The sequence below is a fragment of the Stomoxys calcitrans genome, chromosome 1 (genome assembly GCF_963082655.1).
Source record: "Stomoxys calcitrans chromosome 1, idStoCalc2.1, whole genome shotgun sequence".
In the NCBI taxonomy this organism is placed as follows: Eukaryota; Metazoa; Arthropoda; class Insecta; order Diptera; family Muscidae; genus Stomoxys; species Stomoxys calcitrans.
In genome coordinates, this window is record NC_081552.1 from 246,115,470 (window position 1) to 246,140,731 (window position 25,262).

At 40.9% G+C, this 25,262-nt stretch overlaps 3 protein-coding genes across 8 annotated transcripts in view; all 3 read left to right on the forward strand.

Moving 5' to 3' along the window:
* Positions 1-25,262, forward strand: part of LOC106086939 (protein draper) — a 100,545-nt gene that overhangs the window by 44,264 nt on the left and 31,019 nt on the right. For all 6 annotated transcript variants that reach the window (XM_059371025.1, XM_059371026.1, XM_013251758.2 and 3 more), the window contains one exon: positions 2,195-2,241. The gene's annotated coding sequence lies outside the window, so the exon portion shown is untranslated. The remainder of the gene's footprint in view (positions 1-2,194; positions 2,242-25,262) is intronic.
* On the forward strand, positions 9,533-10,579 carry LOC106086941 (uncharacterized). Its single transcript, XM_013251763.2, has 2 exons — positions 9,533-9,809; positions 9,875-10,579. Exons 1-2 carry the CDS (start codon positions 9,667-9,669, stop codon positions 10,497-10,499), a joined length of 768 nt encoding a protein of 255 aa, XP_013107217.2. The 5' UTR covers positions 9,533-9,666; the 3' UTR covers positions 10,500-10,579.
* LOC106086931 (germ cell nuclear acidic protein) lies at positions 15,585-25,107 on the forward strand. Its single transcript, XM_059371024.1, has 6 exons — positions 15,585-15,766; positions 15,840-18,677; positions 22,607-23,935; positions 24,001-24,193; positions 24,255-24,512; positions 24,674-25,107. Exons 1-6 carry the CDS (start codon positions 15,694-15,696, stop codon positions 24,924-24,926), a joined length of 4,944 nt encoding a protein of 1,647 aa, XP_059227007.1. The 5' UTR covers positions 15,585-15,693; the 3' UTR covers positions 24,927-25,107.

A 25,262-nucleotide genomic window follows, 5' to 3' on the forward strand; every position in this document is an offset into this window, starting at 1 on the left:
ACTTATGTTAGGCTTATCGACAGATGTGTTTATTTTTAGATATAGCTACTAACAAGTAAGAAGGCGTTAAGTTCGGCCGGGCCGAACTTTGGATACCCACCACCTCGGGTATATATGTGAACCACATTTCGTCAAAATCCAGTGAAAAATGCATACCTTATGCCACATAGCAGCTCTATAGATATCATCCGATTTAGACCAAATGCTTATAAGTACAAGTCATTGTTCAACCGAGAGATCGGTCTATATGGCAGCTATATCCAAATCTGGACCGATCTAAGCCAAATTGAAGACAAATATCGAAGGTCCCAACACAAGTCATTGTCCCAAATTTCGGCGGCATCGGACAATAAATGCGCTTTTTATGGGCCAAAACCTTAAATCGAGAGATCGGTCTATATGGCAGCTATATCCAAATCTGAACCGATCAGGGCCAAATAAAAGAAAGATGTCGAAGGGCCTAAGGCAACTCACTGTCCTAAATTTCAGCAAAATCGGATAATAAATGTGGCTTTTATGGGCCTAAGACCATAAATCGGAGGATCGGTCTATATGGCAGCTATATCCAAATTTGGACCGATCTGAGCTAAATTGACGAAGGATATCGAAGGGCTCAACGCAACTCACTGTCCAAATTTCAGCAAAATCGGATAGTAAATGTGGCTATTATGGGCCTAAGACCATAAATCGGAGGATCGGTCTATATGGCAGCTATATCCAAAACTGGACCGATCTAGGCCAAATTGATGAAGGATGTCGAAGGGCTCAACGCAACTCACTGTCCCAAATTTCAGCGAAATCGGATTATAAATGTGGCTTTTATGGGCCTAAGACCATAAATTGGAGGATCGGTCTATATGGCAGCTATATCCAAATCTGGACCGATCTGGGCCAAATTGACGAAGAATGTTGAAGGGCCTAACACAACTCACTGTGTCAATTTTCATCCAAATCGGATATAAAATGTGGCTTTTATGGGCCTAAGACCCTAAATCTGAGGATCGGTCTATATGGCAGCTATATCCAAATCTGGACCGATCTGAGCCAAATTGACGAAGGATGTCGAGGGGCCTAACACAACTCACTGTCCCAAATTTCAGCAAAATCGGATAATAAATGTGGCTTTTATGGGCCTAAGACCCCAAATCGGCGGATCGGTCTATATGGGGGCTATATCAAGATATAGTCCGATATAGCCCATCTTCGAACTTAACCTGCTTATGGACAAAAAAAGAATCTGTGCAAAATTTCAGCTCAATATCTCTATTTTTAAAGGCTGTAGCGTGATTTCAACAGACAGACGGACAGACGGACGGACATGTCTAGATCGTCTTAGATTTTCACGCTGATCAAGAATATATATACTTTATAGGGTCGGAAATGGATATTTCGATGTGTTGCAAACGGAATGACAAAATGAATATACCCCCATCCTTCGGTGGTGGGTATAAAAAGATCAATATTTTGTTATACACAATTGAACAATGACTTGTACTTATTAGTATTTTGTCCAAATCGCAACATATTTCGATATAGCTGCAATGGGGCATAAAGTATGCATTTTTCATGGGATTTTGACGAAAGGTGGTTTACATATATACCCGAGGTGGAGGGTATCCAAAGTTCTTGCTTTATCTGCAAAATTGTGTTAATTTTATAATTTTCGAATAAATTCGATTTTTATTTTTGACATTTTTAACAAATCTATTTAGCACCTTTTGCTTTTTGCCATACTTCAAAAGTGTTGTGACAAGAGAATGGCAAAAAAAACAAAAATCTTTACATGCCATGAAATGTTGAGCAAAACGATGTAATTCTTTGGTTCTTCTCTTCCAAGTGGGTCTTCATTTCGTATAGCTAATTAACCTTGGCACTATTCTATTATGAAATTATATCTTCAAGTTGACTATGATGTATATAAGAGAGTCTTTAGTGCAATAGGTTGTTTAATTCATGGTTGCCTGGTTGATAATAATTAGCCAATTAAACTATTGATGGATTTATGGGGTAAGGGTTTCCTTATAAAAGCGACCTTTGCGTAAGGTTTGAAATTCTCTGGGTATTTGGTTACATCGTGTGTAATGGAAGAGCTGTCACTCAACTTGAGGAAAGAATGCCACATAAATAGAAAACCTTCAAATAATTGTATGCACATCACTTATAAAAATTATTTTGTTTATTTTTTTCTTTTCAGAATCTCTATCATGTTAAAGATTTCTAAATAAAATGTGCCAAATAAAGGTAAGACGACAACATTTGACAGAATTTATTCTAAATTCCTATTTCATATTTGAAATTTGTCTCGATTACCGCTGGGCAATTTTACTTGCTGCAATTATCAGTTTGTAGGAGAGATTACAAAATGGAAAAAAAAATTTTCTAACTTTGATCAGGGATAAAATCATAAGAAAGTTATAGGCTAGCCATGGATATTCTAGGGGGATTTTTTTAGATTTTTATAAGAAACTAGCTGGACCGGGCCCGCTCCGCTGCGCCTTCTTTTAATTTTCTTGGAAGATTTAATGCTTATCAAATTCGTTTTCTAATCTCAAATTCCTTTCATGTGAGCCACATATTGGCATGGTTGAAAAATGTTTACCCCTTGGGGGGTATTTTGGGGAAGGAGTGATGCCCTAAATACCACATTTGGATATAAAATTCGAATTCTACTCTCAAATACCTTTATTTGAGTCCCATATTGCGATGGTCAGTAAAAAATAGCTGTTTGTGGGATATTTTGGGGTAGGGGTGGACCCCCAGAAAATTGGTCTCGAAAGTGGGTATCAATTCTTGATCTACCCCCAATTCCTTTCATTTAAGCCCCACATTGACATGGTCGGTAAATATGCTCGATTTAGGGGTATTTTGGGAGGTGGGGTTGTCCACCAATCACTAATCCCTGAAAATATATCAGTAACCTGCTCTATTCTCATATATTTGAACCCCATAGTGCCATTGGCCTCAAAATCGGATATCAAATTCGTTTTCTAATCTCAAATACCATTCACTTAAACCCCTTATTGAAAAAGCCAGCAAATATGTCCGGTTTGGGGTATGAACCCCAAAAACTATGAATATCAAGCTCCACAGTCTCGAAGACCCAAATTGTCTTGAGGGTTGTTATGGTGGTGGGACCTCCCCTAGACAGTTGGTCCCGAAAGTTGATGTCAGATTCATGGTCTAATCCCAAATACCCTTCATTTGAGCTCCATTTTGCCATAGTCGGCAAACATGACGGGTTTGGGGGGTATTTTGGGGGATGGGGCTGCCACTCAGTGACCTGGCTTTGGAAATATATATCTTAAAACCCCCTCTTTTTTGAGCCTCATATTGCAATGGTCAGCATATACTTCCTATTTGGGTGGCGTTATGGGGTGACCCCATAGACACTCTTTCCGAACATTAACATTAGATTGGCGCTTTACTTCCAAAGACCTTTCATTTGAGCCTCATATTGCTATGGCCGTAAATTTTCTCTTTTTTGGGGGATATTCTCGGGGATGGGATGGGCCCCCCAAACACTTGGTCCCACATCTGGATATCAGATTCGTATTTTACACTTAAATAGCTTTTATTTAAGACCCGTATTGTCATGGTCCACGGAGGCCACCGTAGCGCAGAGGTTAGCATGTCCGCCTATGACGCTGAACGCCTGGGTTCGAATCTTGGCGAGACTATCAGAAAAAATGTTCAGCGGTGGTTTTCCCCTCCTAATACTGGCAACATATGTGAGGTACTTTGCCATGTAAAACTTCTTTCCAAAGAGGTGTCGCACTGCGGCACGCCGTTCGGACTCGGCTATAAAAAATAGGTCCCTTATCATTGAGCTTAAACTTGAATCGGACTGCACTCATTGATATGTGAGAAGTTTGCCCCTGTTCCTTAGTGGAATGTTCATGGGCAAAATTTGCAATTTGCAAATTGTCACGGTCAGTAAAAAAGTTTTGGGGAAGAGGTGGACCCCCAGAAACTTGGTCCCACATTTGGTTATCAAATTCGTATTCTACTCGAAAATACCTTTCATTTGAGTCCCATATTGCCATGGTGGGTAAATATGTACGATTTTGGAGTGTTTTGGGGGTTGGGGTGGTCCCCCAAACACTTGGTCCGACAATTGGACATCAGATACGTTTTCTAATCTTAAATACCTTTCATTTGAGTCCCATAATGTCGTGATTGGTCTAAATAAATGTTTGGTAAGTTTTAGGGTGGGGCAGCCCCCCTAGGTACCCCATCTGACTGTTGAAATCACGCTATAGTTTTTAAAAATAGAGATATTGAGCTGAAACTTTGCACAGATTTGTCCATAAGCAGGTTAAGTTCGAAGATGGGCTATATCGGACTATATGTTGATATAACCCCCATACAGACCGATCCGCCGATTTAGGGTCTTTGGCCCATAAAAGTCACATTTATTAGCCGATTTTGCTGAAATTTGGGACAATGGCCCTTCGACATCTTCCTCCAATTTGGCCCAGATTGGTACAGATTTCTCCATTTATGGTTTTGGACCCATAAAAGGCGCATTTATTGTTCGATGCCGCCGAAATTTGGGACAGTGAGTTGTGTTGGGCCCTTCGACATCTTTCTTCAATTTGGCCCAAATCGATCAAGATTTGCATATAACTGCCATATAGACCGATCTCTCGATTTAAGGTTTTGGGCCATAAAAGGCGCATTTATTGTCCGATATCGCCGCAATTTGGGGCAGTGAACTGTGTTAGGCCCTTCGACATCCTTCTTCAATTTAGCCCAGATCGGTCCAGATTTGAATATAACTGTCGTAGAGGACGATCTCTCGATTTAAGGTTTTGGGCCATAAAAGGCGCATTTATTGTCCGATGTCGCCGAAATTTGAGACAGTAAATTAAGTTAAGCCCCTCGACATACTTCTGCAATATGGCCCAGATCGGTCCAGAATTGGATATAGCTGTCATATAGACTTATCGCCGATTTTAGGTTTTTGGGCCCATAAAAGGCGCATTAATTGTCCCTCATTGCCGACATTTGGGACAGCGAGTTGTGTTAGGCCCTTCGACATCCTTCTTCAATTTAGCTCAGATCGGTCAATATTTGGATATAACTGCCAATTAGACCGATCTCTCGATTTAAGGTTTTGGGCCCATAAAAGGCGCATTTATCGTCCGATTTTGCCAAAATTTGGGACAGTGAGTTGTGCTGGGCCCTTCCACATCCTTCTTCAATTTGGCTCAGATCGGTCCAGATTTGGATATAGCTGTCATATAGACCGATCTCTCGATTTAAGGTCTTGCGCCCATAAAAGGCGCATTTATTGTCCGATTTTGCCAAAATTTGGGACAGAGAGATGTGTTAGGCCCTTCGACATCCTTCGTCAATTTGACTCTGATCTGTCCAGATTTGGATAATGCTGTCATATAGACCGATCTCTCGATTTAAGGTTTCGGGCTCATAAAAGGCGCATTTATTGTCCGATGACACCGAAATTTGGAACAGTGAGTTGTGTTAGGCCCTTTGACTTCCTTCTTCAATTTGGCCCACATCGGTCCAAATTTGGATATAGGTGCCATATAGGCCGATCTCTCGACTTAAGGTTATGGGCCATAAAAATGCGCATTTATTGTCCGATTTTGCCAAAATTTCGGACAGTGAGTTGTGTTAGGCCCTTCGACATCCTTCTTCAATTTGGCTCAGATCGGTCCAGATTTGGATATAGCTGGCATATAGACTGATCTCTCCATTTAAGGTTTTGGTCCCATAAAAGGCGCATTTATTGTCCGATGTCGCCGAAATTTGGGAGAGTGTGTTAAGTTAAGTCCCTCGACAAACATCTGCAATATGGCACAGATCGACCAAAATTTGCATATAGCTGCCATATAGACCGATCTCTCGATTTAAGGTATTGCGCCCATAAAAGCCACATTTATTACCAGATTTTGCTGAAATTTGGTACAGTGAGTTGTGTTAGGACCTGCGACATCTTTCTGCAGTTTGGTCCAAATCGGTTCAGATTTGGTTACAGCTGCCACACAGACTGATGTCTCGATTTAAAGTCATGGGCCCATAAAAGGCGCATTTATTGTTCGATGTCGCCGAAATTTGGGACAATGACTTATGTTAGGCTTTTCGACATGTACTTGTTAGTATTTGATCCAAATCGAAACCTATTTAGATATAGCTGCTATGGGGCATAAGGTATACTTTTTTACCGGATTTTGACGAAAGATGGTTTACATATTTACCCGAGATGGTGGGCATCCAAAGTTTGGCCTGGCCCGGAACTTAACGCCTTTTTACTTGTTTCTATACCGGTCTATTTTTTCAAGGATCTTAATGTTTGTGGGTCAATACCTCTAGACCGTTTCTCTGCCAAATTAAGTCCTCACCTGTAAAAGATGAGATTTATCCAAACTTAATTCGTTTTTTACCTTTCGTAATCCATATGTCTCATTTTCATAAGTTGTCATTAGCAAACTCTTAATTACATTTATTATCAATGATGTTTTTTAATAATCGTAGCTCACATTGTAATAACAGATGTCAATGGAAATGCTCTGTTTTATTTTAATAATAGTGAATTAAGTGAATTTTATAGTTCGAAAAGTGTGCTGTTGTATGTGACACAATGATATTGCAATACAGGGTTCACCGCTTAAACCCTATAATTAAAGTCAATCCATAGTAAAACCAATCAAAATAAAAACTGAACTCATCATGTCAACCATCCATTCATCTATCTATTATTTTCATGTCATTGTCTATGGAGAATGTCAAGGTCAATTTTCCTTTTTTTTTAATTTTTAATAAACAATTTTCATTAACATGCGGGAGGCAGCGGCAAGGGTAGCGTACAACGAACTTTGATTAAAAAATGCAATCAAATGGCGTGCCTCAGAGTGGACAGATGTAATCTACAATGATTCATTTGTGGCATGGTGACATTCAATGCGATAATAGTATCTTTAAAATTCACATTTAAAACGTAAAAAGTGTACAGACAGCGATGACTTAATATATATATTGTTGTTGTAATTATGTACATACCTAATGAATTTAAATGGCTGAGGTGTTGGAAAAGTTTTCCTTATTTACACACAAAATGAAACTTGGCTACACTCATAGAGAAAAGTCTGCTGATAATGGCAAACACTGTCTGCTGACTGTTAGTAGTTAATTTTGCTGCTACTACAACCGTTGTTCTGCTGTCATAGCAGAATGTTGAGAATTTCAGACCATCAGACTGCCGGCTAAAAATCTGTTGTTTGCTAAAAATGTCTGCTGCTCAATTTACAAAAGGGGTTGTTAGGAGGAGAGTGAAATAAAATAGAATAAATACGTTATGGTTCATTTCGAACCATAATTGAAATGAATATTGGAGACCATAGTAGAAGTCATTGTGTAAAATTTCAGCCAAATCTAGTAAGAATTGCGCACTTTAGGGGCTGAAGAAGTAAAATAGGGAGATCGGTTTATAGGGCAGCTGCATTAGGCTTTAAACCGATTCATGCCATTTTCGACACGTATGTTAAAGGTCGTGAGAGAAGCCGCTAAATAAAATTTCAGCTAAATCGGACAATAATTGCGTCCTCTAGAGGCTCAAGAAGTCAAGACCCCAGATCGGTTTATATGGCAGCTATATTAGGTTATGGACCGATTTGAACCATACTCAGCACAGTTGTTGGAAGTCATAACAAATCACCTCATGTAAAATTTCAGCCAAATCGGATAATAAATGCATCTTCTAAAGGCTCAAGAAGTCAAGACCCCAGATCGGTTTATATGACAGCTATATTAGGTTATGGACCGATTTGAACTGTTCTTAGCACAGTTGTTGAAAGTCATAACAAAACACCTCATGCAAAATTTCAGCCAAATCGGATAATAATTGCGTCCTCTAGAGGCTCAAGAAGTCAAGACCCCAGATCGGTTTATATGGCAGCTATATCAGGTTATGAACTGATTTGAACCATACTCAGCACAGTTGTTGGAAGTCATAATAAAACACCTCATGCAAAATTTCAGCCAAATCGGATAATAATTGCGTTCTCTAGTGGCTCAAGAAGTCAAGACCCCAGATCGGTTTATATGGCAGCTATATCAGGTAATGGATTGATTTATACCATACTCAGCACAGTTGTTGGAAGTCATAATAAAACACCTCATGCAAAATTTCAGCCAAATCGGGTAATAATTGCGTTCTCTAGTGGCTCAAGAAGTCAAGACCCCAGATCGGTTTATATGGCAGCTATATCAGGTAATGGACTGATTTATACCATACTCAGCACAGTTGTTGGAAGTCATAATAAAACACCTCATGCTACATTTTAGTCAAATCGGATAAGAATTGTGCCCTCTAGCGGCTCAAGAAGTCAAGACCCCAGATCGATTTATAAGGCAGCTATATCAGGTTATGGTCCAATTTGAACTATTCTTAGCTCAGTTGTTGAAAGTCATAACAAAACACCTCATGCAAAATTTCAGCCAAATCGGGTAATAATTTAGAACTCAGTACCATTTCTGCGGAATGTGTTCGTATTTTCTTTTTAACAATTTTTTATAATGCGTTTTGACAGTTGTTTGGGCGAAAAGTCGAAGTCGGTACTAGGCTTAACGCAACATTCAAGTGTGCCTTAAGCCTAGTACTGACTTCATTCTCAGCGAAAATGCCTATTAAATTATTGCGAATCCGACGGACACTTTTCTTTGTCAGAACACAAACAAAGGTCATACAACAACACACAACAGAGGCAACAGTATTGAAGCAGAGTTGATTCGGTCCATTTCGTGAGCATATAATTACATTTGCAATTAAATTTGTTCGAAATTTATCCTGATGCAGCGACATGTCGCTACTATTTTGTTCATAGAACTCGGTACCACTCATGACATAATTACCAGGTAGTATAACGTAAACAAATTTTTCTCGCGAAGTGCGCTATCTGTCAACGAGTTTTGGTTGTGTGTGTGTGTATGTATTATAATAAAGAAGCATGACACACACAAACAATGAAAAATGGCGCGAAATAGTAATATACACAAAATCAGAGTTGCACTAATCACTGATTGTGATAGACAGTGCACTCAATATACCTTGAGTGGTACCAAGATATATTCATTTACAGGTGGTGGCAGTCTGTCAAAACCAGCGATGAGTGCAACTCTGATTTTCTGTATGTAACTAGTTCGCGGTATTTTATTTCTTTGCGTGTGTATGGTTCTTAACTATAATACAAACACACCACCACCAAAACTCGTTGACAGATAGCGCACTTCGCGACAAATAATTGTACTCAGCTGTTTATGGTACACTACCTGGTAATTATGTCATGGTTGTATGGTTCTTAACATTAACACACACACACACACCGCCAAAACTCGTTGACAGATAGTACACTTGCGAGAAAAAACTGTACTCAGCTGTTTACGGTACACTAATTGGTAAATATATCATGGAACAACTGGTACGGAATGTGTTCGCATTATCTTCCTCACCATATTTTTATAGTGCGTTTTTACAGTTGTTCGTGTGAAAAGGCGAAGTCGAAGAAAAAAAAAAAAAAACATCCCAAAGATTTTAATGTCACTTTTTTGAAAATTTTTGAATTGGTCTACACAAAAATATCGACTGCAAAAAGAAAAGAAACATAAAAATAATTTTGGACTTAAATCTGAAATAATTCAACAAAAATGTCTGGTTTCCAAAACGGTTTCAATGATTTTCCTGATTTAGATGGAAATGGGGCTGCTACTATTATTAGCAGCAGCCGTTCTACCCCCGGCCGTTCTATTCCCTACATTGGCCGTTATCGTAATAGTCTCTTAGGAAATATGTAAGTAAGCTGAAGTCTTTTTAACTGACTTAATACTGACTTTAAAAATATTTTTCCTGCCAAAGATCTCATCGACCTCTTGAGGGCTATAATGGCCATTATGAGGGTGACACAAGCATGTTGGGTAAAAAGTCCTTCCTGTATACTTCAAATATGGGGGATAGCGACAATAGCATCGATGATGATACGAAGATAGATGACCATAATGCTAATATAAATGCCAATGAATCCCCCAGGTTAGAGGATAAATCCGCCGCGACTCTTTTACAAGAAAGTCAATTTTGGAATCTGATGGCAGCCTATTTGTTAAGATTTTTGCCTCCACAAATGATGGAGAATTTTACCAAATTTATAATCTTTTTTTACGAGAGTGCTCGTAAAGGTTTTCTTTACAAGATTTGGAACTTAATTCGATTTATTGTCGTTTGCACCTTTCGTTTGTTGTCTATCATTGGTGCAAAAATGCAAAATGGCGTATCATTGTGGATATTCCGTATCCATAATGCCTGCAGACGTCTTTTGTGGTTAATGACTTTGGCAAAATATGGAGATTTGTTGCTATTCCTTTTGATCTTGTTGTGTAGCCCTTTGGTGTTCCTTATGGCAGCCGTGGGCTTTACTCTATCTCTATATGCCTTACTTAAGGAACTACTTCACGCCGCTACAGCTGGACTACGATCGGCTATATAAATTCCCATATTAATTTTTCTCTTCCTGTTACGTTAGTATAGATTTTTTTAAATTTTTTCCAAATAAAAAGATTTTTTATACTTTTTCTTTATAAAATTGTGTGGTGGTAAGTTTGGCCATTTCCGCTCAACTCTCATGTAATGGATATATCCACATGCCCAGCTTCTCGCCATACATTCTCTGTGTTGTTAGTGAGTGTGTGAGCATCAGCAACGGCAGCTCTTCCTTAGCTTTGATTGTTTTTGTTCTACTTATATCGGCCAGCAGCCATCCCACAGTCATCACTTGAAAAACTAATGGAAACTGTCCAGTCAGTACATACATATGCCCATTGTAGGAATATGTAAACAAACATTCATACGAACATGGAGTAGAGGAACTGGTGGTGGTCATACGATAAATTAATGCCTTCAATTATGAACTCAAGTAGTAGTACGAAAGTATGCCCCTTGCTGGCTACAAATCCCCTCCACAATATGGGTTGATCAGACTGAACAGCATCCAGTCATGTAATAAGAACGTTTTAACCAACAAAAAATCAACAAGGTCGATAAAAACAAGTAAAAAGGCATAAAGTTCGGCCGGGTCGAACTTGGATACCCACCACTTCGGGTATATATGAAAACCTCCTTTCGTCACAATTCGTTGAATAACTCATGCACCCAAATTCGCCAGCTTTTATGAACTTCAGACCCTTAATCGGCATATCGGTCTATATGACAGCTATATCTAAATATAGACCGATCTTAACCATATTTAGGTCCTATATTGGGAAGACAGGAACAACTCTCTGTATCAAATCTAAACCATATTTGGATCATATGTAGAGAAGCCTTGAGCTACTCACTCTTTCAAATTTCAGCGAAATCGGAGGAAAAATAAAGCATTTATGGGCTTCAGACCCTTTATTTGGAGATCGGTATAAATGACAGCTATATCTAAGTATAGTCCGATCTAAACCATATTAAGGTCAGATGTTGGGAGGCTTAAATTAGCCCACTGTTTCAAATTTCAACGAAATCGGGTAATAAATAGAACTTTTATGGGCTTCAGATCCTTTATCGGCAGATCGGTATATAGGGCAGCTATATCTAAATATAGTCCGATCTGAGCCATATTTGGGTCTTATATTGGGAAAACTAAAACAACTCTCTGTATAGAATTTCAGCGAAATCGGTTAAAATATAAAGATTTTATGGGCTTTAGACCCTTAAAGGGGTGATCGGTCTACATGGCACCTATACATATCTAAATATAATCCGATCTGAACCATATTAATGTCAGATGTTGGTAGGCTTAAAATAACCCACTGTTTCAAATTTCAGCGAAGTCGGGTAATAAATAAAACTTTTATGGGCTTTAGACCCTTTATCGGCAGATCGGTCTATATGGTCCGATTTGGCCCTTTCAAGAACTTGACCAGCATGCATCAACAAGACGTACCTGTGCCAAATTTCAGCTCAATATCTCAATTTTTGAAGGCTCTAGAGTAATTACAACAGACGGGCGGACAGACACACGGACATCGTTAAATCGTCTTAGAATGTTAGGACGATCCGAAATATATATACTTTGTAGGGTCGGAAATTGATATTTCGATGTGTTGCAAATGGATATCCTATATAGACCAATTTGTGAACGTTCCGGGATGACTATGAGTCCCACACGGGTCGGACCTCGGATAGTGCAACGCATTCGCGGACAATCAGCGGTATCGCATAGAGAGACTTAATGAGAGCCCGGTCGGCTTCAACCCCTTGCTTGAATACTGAGTGCCTATGATACTAAATAACCAATGACCATAACGTTCCCGCTGCGATTGTTCCTATGGACCAAAACGAGCTTGCTCACCTATGCAGCTTGACGAGGATCGCTACCCTACGTATGCTCCCCATATGCCACTGTAATTTGCGGCAAGGTGAGAAGTAGAAACAAGATCCTCAAGTCGCTTGGGTTGCTGACAAAGAAACCTCAATCAATCCCGCAACGGACCAGAAGAGTGCGGAGAAAGCACTCCGGGATATGCCTCTCCCATGAAGAAAAAATAACGACAGTATTTTCATTCGTAGTTGAAAGAAAAAAATTCACCAATGCCTATTACATCACATCATCACAAAGAAAATTTTATTTGAGCTGCGTACCTGCACGTACTTCGTTTAGGATATGTCAATGCATTTCTTATGGTAACGAATATTTCGTCAGAGGTGCATACTGCGCTTTAAAGTGGAATTCATAACATGACCCGTTGTTGTGCTGTTTTTCCACTCTCCCCACTCTTTTCAGTGTGCTTATATGTATATGCACGGACTTTAGAACATTTGCCCAGACGATGAGTGAGTGCGTTACATTTTGTTGTTGCTGTTGTATGTTTTGAAAAGCGGATTTTGTTAATCATTTTATAAGTGCAATTGAGAATGTATGTATACTCAGCCAAATTCACAGACGTTGTATTCTTAAATTTCCATAGGAATGTCTGTTGTATCTTGGTTTATATCTTAAGCTTTATTCCAAACAAAAACGCTGACGTGCAAATTAGGTCTATATTGACTTTAATGACACTACTGGATCACATGCCCCCTACACATCTCAAATGTATACCGTGATAAGGCGACATGCATTTTTTTAGCTTTTGCATGGGTGTGCCTTTCTCTCCCTGCCTTGTTCTCAATATGCCTTCACATAATGTGATGACACTATAGTATTTATTTTGCCCGCAACCTACGTTGTTGGTGGTCAACAAACTATGGTAAAATTTTTGTTGTTTTGGTCATTGCGATTTTTATTCGCAATGTTGTACTCTTGTATGTACCTATGTTGTTTGTGTTTTTTCTGTTGAAATTAAATTGCTTTATACACAATTAAATTAAACAATTTTAATTTTGTTTATTAAGAATATTCTTGGAATGAATTGTAGTAGAAAAAAATCTCCTACGGAATGTGCAATGTGTGTATGTTTTTGTTTTTGTTCCTGGAGGTTAAAAATGTGTTTAGTATAATAAATAAAACGTAGGAGGTGTGGGATTAGAAGTAACCATTCCAAAGGGCTTTACACTGCTCTTTAAATCCGGATTTAATGGCTCGATCATCTGTTTTCCCTTCATAAATTGAGCTGATGAGAGCCCTAAATCCAGATTTAATAAGCAGTCTAAACCGGGTTTTATTCAGTGAATTATGATTTTCTTATGACATGTCAATTTTTGTATTCAAGCTGAGTATGCATCTCTATCGAAATTTTCGGTTGCAGCCATGACATAAGTACCAGGTAGTGTACCATGTAATTTTTTCTCGCGAAGTGCACTATCTGTCAACGAGTTTTGGTTGTGTGTCTGTATTATAGTTAAGAACCATTACACACACAAGCAACGAAAAATGGCGCGAACTAATAACATACTCAAAGTCAGAGTTGCACTAATCACTGATTTTGACAGATAGTGCACTCAATATTTTGTTGTTGGGCAACTGCCACTACCTGTAAATGAATATATCTTGGATAGTGCACTCAATATTTTGTTGTTGGGCAACTGCCACTTCATGTTAATGAATAAATCTTGGTTGCAGCGAAGACATTTATGTCGTCACTGAAAAATAGTTGTGTAGAATACATGATGGCGGCAAACATCCAGAGATTCCTTTCCGAGAATAAGCCGTCAAGCCTTTCAACGATAAGGACTGTCAGAATTCCCCGCACCGTATAAAGCCTGCCGCATCGCCATCCTTCTTTGAACCAAAGAACCCATGCCTTGAGTAACGCTAGGACACTAAATAAAGATGAACCCGGCAAAAAGTGGAATCTTAGTTGCGAATAATAACTTTAATGAAGCCAGTAATTTTATCTTCTTTGGCTCCGCCATAAAGGACACCCGGCACGGGACGCGCGAACAGTAGCTTTTATGAGGTCAGTAATTTTATCTTTCTCGGCTCCGCCTTAAAAGATACCCGGCACGGGATAGTTTAGGTTAAAGAACACGCACGGCAGTTTGTCAACCACTTCACTCGGAGACCTCTGGTCCATTATGTTCGTCCTAGAAAGAAACGAAATAGAAGAGTAGAGAGAGAAAACCATTAGAAACCATCCCAGAGCCTTGCAAAAGTCCACAATAACTCGGGTGTCAAAAACTGTAGAGAGCTCAGTGAAGAGAATAATTGTTCACCCATAATGATACGTCTTCTCCCCATCATCTCAGGGCATTGGCCGAGCAGATACTCAACCGTCTCCAACTCCTCCACACACTCTTCTCGAGATCATCGCAATATCAGTAACCTGACATTACAGTCGACGACCGGGGCTTCCACCAACAATCCGAGGTCATGCTGCTCCAGCTCGTGAACAATCGCTACCCCAACTCGATCTCGTTCCGGAGAACCTCGGCCACAGGGCCTCGGCAACCCTGCAACCCACAACGCCAACCTTCGCCGAGTCAGCACATTTCTAATAGTAGGAATTCACCATCCCAAACAACTAACACAGAGCGAGGTTCACTATCTTCGTCGCCGGCACGAGATAACTATGAGCACCGGAAAGTTTGGAACATTGAGCTCCTACCTGTGAGGTGTTTGTCGTTATCATGAGAAGTTCATTTGAGAGCTGTATGGTACATGTACACATTCCAGAGACGAAAATGCTGTTTGCTTATAAACTCCTTTCCTATGATACAGTCGGGTTTGCGTTTACGTCGATCCAGGACATTTCCTGGTTAAGAAGGGCTCTTCTTCCGCAAATCTGAGGCCATAACAGCAAAAAGCTAAGAACAGCAGCTTTGAAATTTCGTTCGAAATATAGTTGATGGGAAAATAACGATGGTATCGAAACTATCGATATTTATTATTAATAATATCGAATATATCGAACGTTGTGGCTATCGATAGTTTGCTGTTTTTTTTTTTTCATATAACTTTGCTCTTTTTTTTGTCGCCTTATAAATGGATTGCGTCGTTGCTTTATGACATTGATACGTTATTTGTACGTTTTGCCAAGCACACACGCCATGATTAGGATATTAGATGTGGCCTTCATATTGTTGTAGTGGTAGTTATCGGGTACCAACAAAGCAAAGTACTCATGAACATTCGACATCGCTATGCAAGCAAGCGGTCAAGCAAAAATTTAAATTACTTGTGTATTATTTTTGTGTGTTGTGTTATGTGAACAAAAATAAAACAGAATTGTACATTGAAAACAAAATAATAGAAAAACATGAACGAAGAACCGGTTTATAGTCTTTTGCAAGCCGTAGATCCTTCAAAGATCAAAGTTCCTATCAGCGAGCGTAAGTAACATTCCTCGTAGCATCTCCCCGCATTGTAATTTCGTGCTAATTCTATTTTTTTTCCTTGTACAAGGTTTCTCCAAACTCACATTGTCTTCCAACAAAAAGCATAAAAAAGCACAACAGGATCGCGAGGAGGAGGACGGGGACAATCAAGAAAATTTACCTTCTGCTGATCAGGGAAAACGTCAAAGTGCCAGTCGCAATTTATTGGAACAATTGTCGCAGGAAATGGCTGATTTATTGCCCCATAGAAATCCTTTGCTGCGCAGTGATTCTTCGAATGAACAAAGCGATGAACAAAATGACACCCGTTTGCCAGAGATATATGAGACCATGGATCCTTTGAATGTTACTGAAGACGAATCCGATTTAGATGAGAATAGTCCAGAGGCATTGCCCAACTTGGATGTGGATGCTTTATCACAAAAAATATCTGCTTTAGATATAGTAGCTCAGCCCATATCATTGTCTTCCTCATGTTCCAGTTCTGTGGTCAACATTAATGAAGTGACCCAATTGGTGTCCACTGAAAGTCAGCGTTCTAGTATGGGGGAGGTTAAAGCTTTCAAAACTATCGTTGAGCTGCCGGTCAAAAAGGTTTTCAAAAAGGAAGTCATTTCCATAACACCAAATTCCAAAATAAAACATTGTGAGGCGAGAAATGATTATGAAATGACCGAAGATGAAGATGAGGGCGACGAAAACGATTCGGATGAGGTTATAACAATTTCGGATAGCTCTGTGAGTGGTGGAGCAACAGAAAATCAATCACAGGCTGAGGATCCCTCACAAATGGCCATGTCCACTATGCACAACATCAAGGGAACTTTGGCTGCCCTAAGTCCAGACAAACAGGAACGTCTGGCGGCATTTTTAAAAGATGTCTCCATTGAGCAAAGAAACCTTTTGGAAAATGGTCGCATTAGCTTGGATGATTTTGAGGAAATTGATATATTGGTAAAGGCTCGCAGAATTGCCACAGCAGACACCGAGTCTGTAACACCCGAGGGGGATGATGAAGAAGAAGATATGGCGATTAAATCACTAAGAGAGCGCCAAGAGAGATTAAAGGCCCTCACGAACAGTACAGAGGACAAAGTGAGAAATGATAATTCCAAATGTATGGCCTCTGTTGAAACTCAAGACAATTGCTCAATGGAGGATTTAAAAATGAGTCCAAGTCAGCAGAAATTTGGGACTAGGGAGGACAATGAAAAAACCCCTCAAAATAATAGGGCGCAAAGAATGGCCAGTGCCGAAACTCAAAATAATTCCGAAATATATGACAATCTGGAGACGACCACCAATTCAACAGAGCATGATATGGCTGATAAAAATATAAAGCAAATGGCTCGAAGAATGGCCAGTGCTGAGACGGAAGAAAATACCATAGTGACTGAAATCAATGCTACCAAACTAACCGAAGAAACATCTCCTATGACACCAAAAAATTACGATGAAACTCCTCGCAATCAGTTACGAAGATTGGCCAGTGCTGAGACCGAAGAAAATACCATGATGACGGAAATGAATTTCGAAAACTCCTTTAATACTCCCAAGAATGGAAGAGGCAATACTCCTCAATCGGTTATACGAAAAATGGCCTGTGCTGAAACCGAAGACAATACCCTAGTAAAGGAAATGGGACTTTCGGAAAGGCCCTCAGATAGTGATTTGCATAAAACTCCAGCAAAGAATGATGGAAAAAAGAGTCTGCTTGAATCTCCAGGAACTTCGAAGCGAATAGCTCAATACGATACAGAAATTAACACCTGCTTAACGGCGACAACCACTTCCGACTCTAGAAAAGGCCTGCCCAACCTGGCCAATGATGAAACCCAACTAAATACTCCTGAATCGACACTGCCTAGTCCTGATCTAAAGCACAGACAAATGAACATAGCTGAAGCTGACACCGAGAACAATGACTCAATCGTTGTACTTTCCAGTCCGGAGATGGTTAATCCCAGAAGAAGATTGGAAACCTCTTATGACTCGAACAGCTCAGTGTATAGTTCCTCTAGAAATAATAACTCAGCACCAGAGCATTCAATAACCATATTGGAAACTGAAGATGAGGAGGAGGAGGAGGATAGGGAGAATAGAGAACCCAAAAGTTCCCCTCAGTCTAATGATAATAATAAACTCTCCAATAGCTTTCACAATGATGAAAAGAGCGGCGATTCCGATGATGAGAGCAGTGATTTGGATGAGCAAATATCTCAAATTCAGTTGTCCATGGCCAATATAAATATATCGGCCAAAATTAATATAAAAATCCATATAACCGATTCTACGGAGACCAGTGAAGATGGAGATTCATCGGATCGTCAACACCCTCGACGTATGACCATTGAATCTGCACCCCAGGAACAAGACAATTTATCCAAAGATTCATCTGATCACCAACAATCTGCACTCGAAGTAGAAGAAGGTAGACTTCAAGTCAATGCAAAAACTCCTAAAGGCAATAACAGAAAAAATACTACATCACAGCCACAAGGTGAACATTCGCCTTCAGCTGAAGTGTCAAATGATGGCATTTCATCAAATGACAACCGCACACCTAAATTAACAAATTTTGCCAAGGGAAAAGTGGTCAAGAATGCTCCCAGTCCTTCGCCCACCAAATCCGGTGCAATTGTCGAAGAGGATGATGGTGTCCAATTTGCTTTGGCCCAGAAACTTTTGAATCAAATCTATGGCAATTCATGGCAAACACCTGATGTTATACGCACTTTAAAGAGAACTTCAGGCAGTGGCGAGAAAAGCCCAACTAAGATTAGAGATTCATCAAAGAAATCGCAAACTCAAAGCAAACCGAAGGACAATGCCACGAAAGGAGATACAATTCTAAGCACGGCCACCAGTGTGACCGAGGAAAGTGTTTTGGGAGATTTTAGCATGTGTAAGTTTTTGTTTGTTGCCAAATTGTGTTTGTTGGAATATTTAACCCATTTGTTGATGTTGGAGTCGAGTCGGAATTAGGATTGGATAGGGCGTCAAGAGATGGGGAAACCGTTTTATATAGGAACTGTACCAGATTATTAAATAGTTCAACCCAGCCTCGAGGTGGAGATGAAAAATAGGACTACAACTATGCCCCCTAGAAGCTTCTGAAGTCAAATCGAGAGGTCGGTTCAAAAGCTACTAGGAAGTCGTAACAAAAGTTTGTTGATCCAAATTTGTGCCAAGCTGGATAAATATGCGCTCTAGGATTTCAAAAATCAAATTGAGAGACTAGTTGATGTGAGAGATACATTGGGAAGTTTTGAAAGATGCTTTTGTCTAAATAAGTGCGGATATGGCCCATTTGCAATCACTTGTTAGGTTAGGTTGAAAGACACGAGTCTAGCAACCTTGACCGCTAGCCGCTTCATTCATAGGCCTTAAGTCCTTAGGACAGTTCAAGTGTCACCATGTTACAAGAGAGAACAACGGTAGACAAAAGAGCCTCAAGAACCAGAGATGGGAGCCCTTCGACGAGTATTTCCCCCATTCAGCCATTTCAGGCTCCTTCCATTGTCTAGAACAACACTTGCAAATAATGCAGGCGAGGAAAGAGGTGTTCACCCATAATTCTGTGCTATCTTCTTGCAATTGCAAGGCAGTTGCCCGAAAGATGCTCAACCGTTTTGAACTCCTGCTCATCATTCCAAACCCTAGAAACGTAAAGTTAAAGTTCTGATATTGCAATGATCAGCCAGGACACCTAGCAGCAGCCCAAAGTCAAGGTTCTTCAGTACTAGGATAAGCGCAGCTCTATGCACCGGAACGAGCTTGTTCACCTATTGGAGCCTATTACGAGGCTCTCTAGCAGAGAACGTAGCCGAGGCTTTTCTTAGTGGCGGCGGCTGGGCCAAAGTTTTGATCGGCGGCGGCTCGCTAACTGAGCCGATTCAAAAATTAATACCGGCGGCTGTATAATTTATCATTTTTTTTGATGACTTATCGTTCAATAATTTTTGAAATCGGAAGCTCAATTTAAGCCGAACAAGCGGATAAAAACGGCGGCAGCGCTCCACGGCCACTCGACTTTAAATACTCTACAGCCTAAAGCATTTTTACCAAGCCCCATTTTTGCCATTGTTGTACGGGGAGGTAGCGATTCTCGTCAAGTCTTGTAGATGAAAAAGTTTATTGAGTTCATTGATCCGGTAGCTGGCAAAGCAGTAGGTTCACTGACTCATTAGCCATGATTGGCACTCATCAAAGATTTATTCCTGGCTAGCTTGTCAATCGCCCCCATTTCCCTGGGATTTTTATCGTGATAGTCCAATCGGACAGCCGTTAATATATGAAAATCGTCTTTCGGGCTTCAATATCGCGAAAGAATTTACAGCCGAAAGACGTATAAGTGTGAATATAGCCAGCATTGGGTCACATGCATCGTCGTCCCGTGCGGCAATATACGCAACAGCAGCATCCCTGCCCCAATATTGGCAGGTCAGTGCCGAGAAATGTATAAATTTTGCAACTAAACTGCAACGGTCTTCGTGGTAGGATCGATAAGATTGTGGATTTCATGAGTCGGAAAGCTATATTGGTCGCAGCGATCCAGGAAACAAAGCTGACCATCACCTGCAGCTTGCACAGTTGTCACGGATACAATGTGCTACGTTAGAATTGCTCAAGAAATTGGCCTTCCGTGCAATATAGACTCATCACGCCTGCGCCTGGCGCCAGTGACCCCTACATGCATGGGTACTGCCGGCACTGCCAAGATAGAGCTATACAACGTGTACATACGGCCGGTTGATAGCTGTGTCCCAATTAATGGCCAAGCTTACAACCCTGACGTAAGTGAGTTGCTATCTGGCCATAATCGTCTGGTTCTAGGGGACTTTAATGCGCATCACACGTCATGGCATTCTCCCCTGGGTAACGACCAACGTGGCATAGCTTTGGCAGAGCAGATTGAAGGCTTCACGTTTTGCACGGTGAATGAGGGTGCTCCCACTAGGATAACGAGAAGGTGCAGCAGCTCGTCGTACATTTCCATTGCATCCCCTGATCTCCTGAGTGACGTATCCTGGCAAGCCGTCATCACTTTGGGGTTAGACCACCTCCCCATAATTCTCACCATCGACCTACCACCCGACTTCATAACCTCTGAGCGGTGGACGTTTATCAATCAGAAGAGGGGCGATTGAGCTGGCTTCAGAGAGTATACCAATCGCCGCTTCAGTGAACTGCCACCCCCCTCTGATGTGCTTGTGGCCGAGAGGAAATTCCGAGACATCATTAACGCAGCAGCCGCTCGATTTATACCAGCCGGTCGAATACCCCAAGTGCGGCCCAATTTCCCGGCGCAAGTAGTGGTACTCGCAGATGAGCGTGATGGGAATCGTGATATGGACCCCGCTAACCCCAGAATCAGCGAGCTGAATCTGGAAATAAACAGGGTAGTCAACGAACATAAGCGAAATTTGTGCCTGGGACACTTGGAGCAATGTAACTTAGGCACCGGTGTAGGCAAACTGTGGTCTACTGTTAAGCCACTCTCGAACCCCGGTAGACGGGATGACAGGATCTCAGTCACTTTTGGCGAAATAACCGTGACTGATCCGAAGAGATGCGCCAGGTTGTTCAACCGTCAATTTTTTCTGCATCCCAAGGAGGAGAGCCATTCGTGGCGCCAATTCATCTAAGGCGTTTGGGCCCCGACGGAATCTCTACATTGATGTCGAAGAATCTGGATTCACCTGGAGTTGAGTACGTTACCACTGTCCTCAACCTGTCATTGAACACTCTTGTAGTTCCCGATGTCTGGAAAATGGGCAGAGTGTTTCCGCTACTGAAGCCTGAAAAGGACCCGAGTTTGGGGGAGTCGTACAGCCTGATCTCCCTTCTCTCACCAGTAGCAAAGACGCTTGAGGCATTACTCCTCCCGAACCTCGTAGGAGAATTTCCATTCGGCGAGCATCAACATGGATTTCGAAGACTGCATAGGACAACGACAGCTTTGCATGTCATCACTGGACACATTTGCCGTGGCTTCAGCAGCCTAGGCCATGTGATAGGACGGTCTTCGTGGCACTGGACCCATCGAAGGCATTTGACATGGTCAGCCATTGCCTCCAGGCAGGCCTGAAACGCTGGGTCGCGAAATATCTGTGTGGCCGCCATTCATTTGTGGAATTTAGGGACAGGAAGTCGAAGCACCGCAGAGTGAAACAGGGAGTTCTCCAAGGCTGGGTGATATCTCCGGCACTGTTTAACCTCTACCTATCCTCCATTCCACCCCCTCCAGACGGCATAGAGATCGTATCATATGCGGACGATTGCAATGCGATCATGGCATCAGTCCTCCCACCCATTGATGACATCTGCGATAGGTTGAACGTCTACCTCAACGAACTTGCCTCATATTTCGCTGCAAGATATCCGCCACCAAATCTTCAGCCACATTGTTCACTACAAATATGCGTGAGATGAATACTGAGCTGACTGTGTTGGTCGATGGAGAAATGATTCCGACCATCAAGTGTCCCAATTTACTTGGCGTCACATTTGACAGCTCTTACACATTCTCCCCACATGCCACAGCAATTTGCCCTTCTAGGAAGGAAATGGAAATTTAGTCTGCCTATGGACAATTAATTTCCATATTTCCCACTTGGTTGGCCGTTAGCGAGCATTTGATGTGGCCGCTGAACTCGAACACAGATCTGCACTTCATCTTGCAAGCAACAAGTTTCGAGATCTTTCTTGCAACATACTGACAGACACATGGGTATTGATTTAGAAATGTCTCCATCATAATTTAGAAACCGCTATGGGTTAAACATTCCAAGAAAAAACTCTTTGTGACTTTGAATTTTTATTCCCTTAAAGTTCGTAGAAATATTGTCAAAACAAATTTGGACTCGACACGATTGGTGACACCAAAACCCAAATCCCAAAAGGATTCGAATAATCTCAAGTCCCATTGCTATACCGAACCAAGAAGGAATAATACAAACCAACAGAAAATGTCATCACAATTGGTGCCATCGCCAGATTTTAAAGCACCACAAACAGAGGTGCGTCGCCAGAAAGCTGCGAGAACTCCAGCTGTAACTAAGATTTCGGCCAATCAAATACGATCGCAAAATGAACGTTGGCGCCAACTAATTGATGACAGTGATTCCGACTCGGAGGGTAATAATGCTTCCGATGATGAAGATGCTGATAAATCGGATGATGACGAATCTTGGAAAGCCTCAGATGAGGAGAACAGAACAGATACAGAGGTCAGCGATTTGGAAGTTTCACCCGAAAGGCCAAAGGAAAAAGCCCAGAAAATCATACAAGCCAAAACATCATCCTCTAAAAGGTCAACATTGTCCAAGAAAAAAACTCAAAAATGTAAGACAACAACACCCCATGATACAAAAGACGATGATGAGCATGATGATGATGATGATGATGACGATGCTGATAAATCTGATGAGTCCTGGAAAAAAGACTATGATACCGATGATGATAGTGATTTTGAGATTCAAAAGCCCAAACGCAAGCCAAACACCAATAATAGAACCAAAACCAGCAGCAGGCAAGCTTTTTCCAAACTGGACCGTTCTCAAGATGACATTGTCTACTTGGATCTGTCCAAAGAAGAAGTTTCCATTTTGGAGAATATGCCCGCAAGTCCTCCAGCCAATCATGATGAAACCTTTGCCTCCCACTTGAATGATATCTTAAAGACTTGTCGCCACGAGCCTAAACCCAAGTTGCCCTCATCGGCGCAGTCCACAAAAACCAAACGTAAGCTCTTCACTCCTATGTTTGGCCACGATTTGGAGGGCGATGATGTGGCTTTAATTGATCTTGTGGAAAAAGAGAATAAGAAAATCTTGGCCAAGGAGAGGGAGAGTATTATACAAGATAATGCCAGTTGTCCGTTCGATGCCCAGGGCAGGCCGAAAAAACTGGAAATTATCAATAAACACCTGGATGCGGTAAAGACAGGAAAGCCCATATTTCAATTGACTCCACCACCCAAGAAGCCGCAAAGTCCTTTGACTCCACAAAATGAAGCGAGAACAAGTCGGACACCGAAATCTAAAACGGAGAGTAAACCAAAGGCATATACTCCCACAAGCCGCAAAGGTGAACCCATACGCTTGGAGGATATAACCTCAACGCCCAATTACAAATACAGTTTTCTCAAGTCTTTAGATGGTGAGGTGTTTTCTTTTACATTCTCAAGATCAAAATCATAATTTTGTTGATTTTTTTTTTTGCAGTTACTGTAAGCAAAGCCTTTTGCCATCCCGATGCTCTTTACTATCGTGACAATTATCGCACCAAAAAGGAAGATCTCGCCAACATACTCTATGAGTTATACAATCAGAAACTTTTTAACAATAGACTAAATGTGCCTTTGACCTGGAACAAGAAACTCTCAAACACTGCCGGCAGATGTTTGAATAAGAAGAAGTAAGCAATTGCAGCAGTCTTTGGGATGGGGGTTTTAATGTTTTGTGTTTTTTACTTTTAGGCTGGGGATAAGATCCAGTGTCATAGAGTTGAGTGAAAAGGTCTTGACCAGTGGCGATCGTTTGCGTTGCACCCTCATTCATGAGTTGTGTCATGCGGCAACTTGGATTTTTCAAGGTGAAGGTGGCCATGGACGCACTTGGAAGGAATGGGCCTCTCGAGCGAATTCAATCTTCCCTGAAATACCCAAAATTGGTGTTTGCCATCAATACGAAATAGAATACAAATATACCTACAAATGTACTCTGTGTGATGCCAAGTATGTGCATGAGTATTAAGCAGTGCTGGGCACATTCACACATTTGCACTTTATGTCCAAGCTGTAAGGACGGTTGTGCAATAATCGTGTGTGTGTGTGTGTGTGTGTGTCCCTAAACAGTGGACAACAGAATTTCTCATCTACCTTGTCTTCCATTTCAGATCCTATGCCCATTCAAAATCCAAAAAAGTTGAAAATATACGCTGCTCCTACTGCCATGGAGCCATCGAAATATTCCTTAACAAAAAAGACAAAGAAGGCAATATTATACCCACACCCGTCAAAGAGCCTACAGGATTTGCCAAATTCGTCAAGGATAATTATAAGAAACACAAACGGGATGATCTAAAACATGCGGATGTCATGAAAATATTGAGCAATGAATTTGCCACATTAAAAGTTGCGGGCAAATGAAACACAAGAAACACTTTAAGGAGAGATTTTTTTGACTTTAATGTGCATTTATATTTGTAGTTGTATAGATTTTTTTTTTGTAATAGTTGATCTATTTGGGATTTTCGTTTAAAAAACTACTGTGGTTCAAACTACTTTTTTTTTTTTTTACTAATATTAAGTTTGTTTTTAATAAAAACTGTAAAAGGCAGATAAAATTTTAGGAAATAATAAGAAAGCAAAAAAGTTTCATGGCATTTGGTTTAAAAAATGAAGAAGACGCCGAAAGTCGCAGAGATTTCTTTCCTACCTTCGCTCAGCATCCGTCTCGTGCTTGCCCGCTTCGACAGCCAAATG

What these genes read in the sequence shown, in the direction of transcription:
- LOC106086941 (XM_013251763.2), top strand. Translation starts at nt 9,667, where the DNA reads ATGTCTGGTTTCCAAAACGGTTTCAATGATTTTCCTGATTTAGATGGA. An exon ending in AATAGTCTCTTAGGAAATAT is followed by an intron (nt 9,810 to 9,874) that starts GTAAGTAAGCTG and finishes TTCCTGCCAAAG; the next exon opens with ATCTCATCGACCTCTTGAGG.
- LOC106086931 (XM_059371024.1), top strand. Translation starts at nt 15,694, where the DNA reads ATGAACGAAGAACCGGTTTATAGTCTTTTGCAAGCCGTAGATCCTTCA. An exon ending in CAAAGTTCCTATCAGCGAGC is followed by an intron (nt 15,767 to 15,839) that starts GTAAGTAACATT and finishes TCCTTGTACAAG; the next exon opens with GTTTCTCCAAACTCACATTG. An exon ending in TTTTCTCAAGTCTTTAGATG is followed by an intron (nt 23,936 to 24,000) that starts GTGAGGTGTTTT and finishes TTTTTTTTGCAG; the next exon opens with TTACTGTAAGCAAAGCCTTT.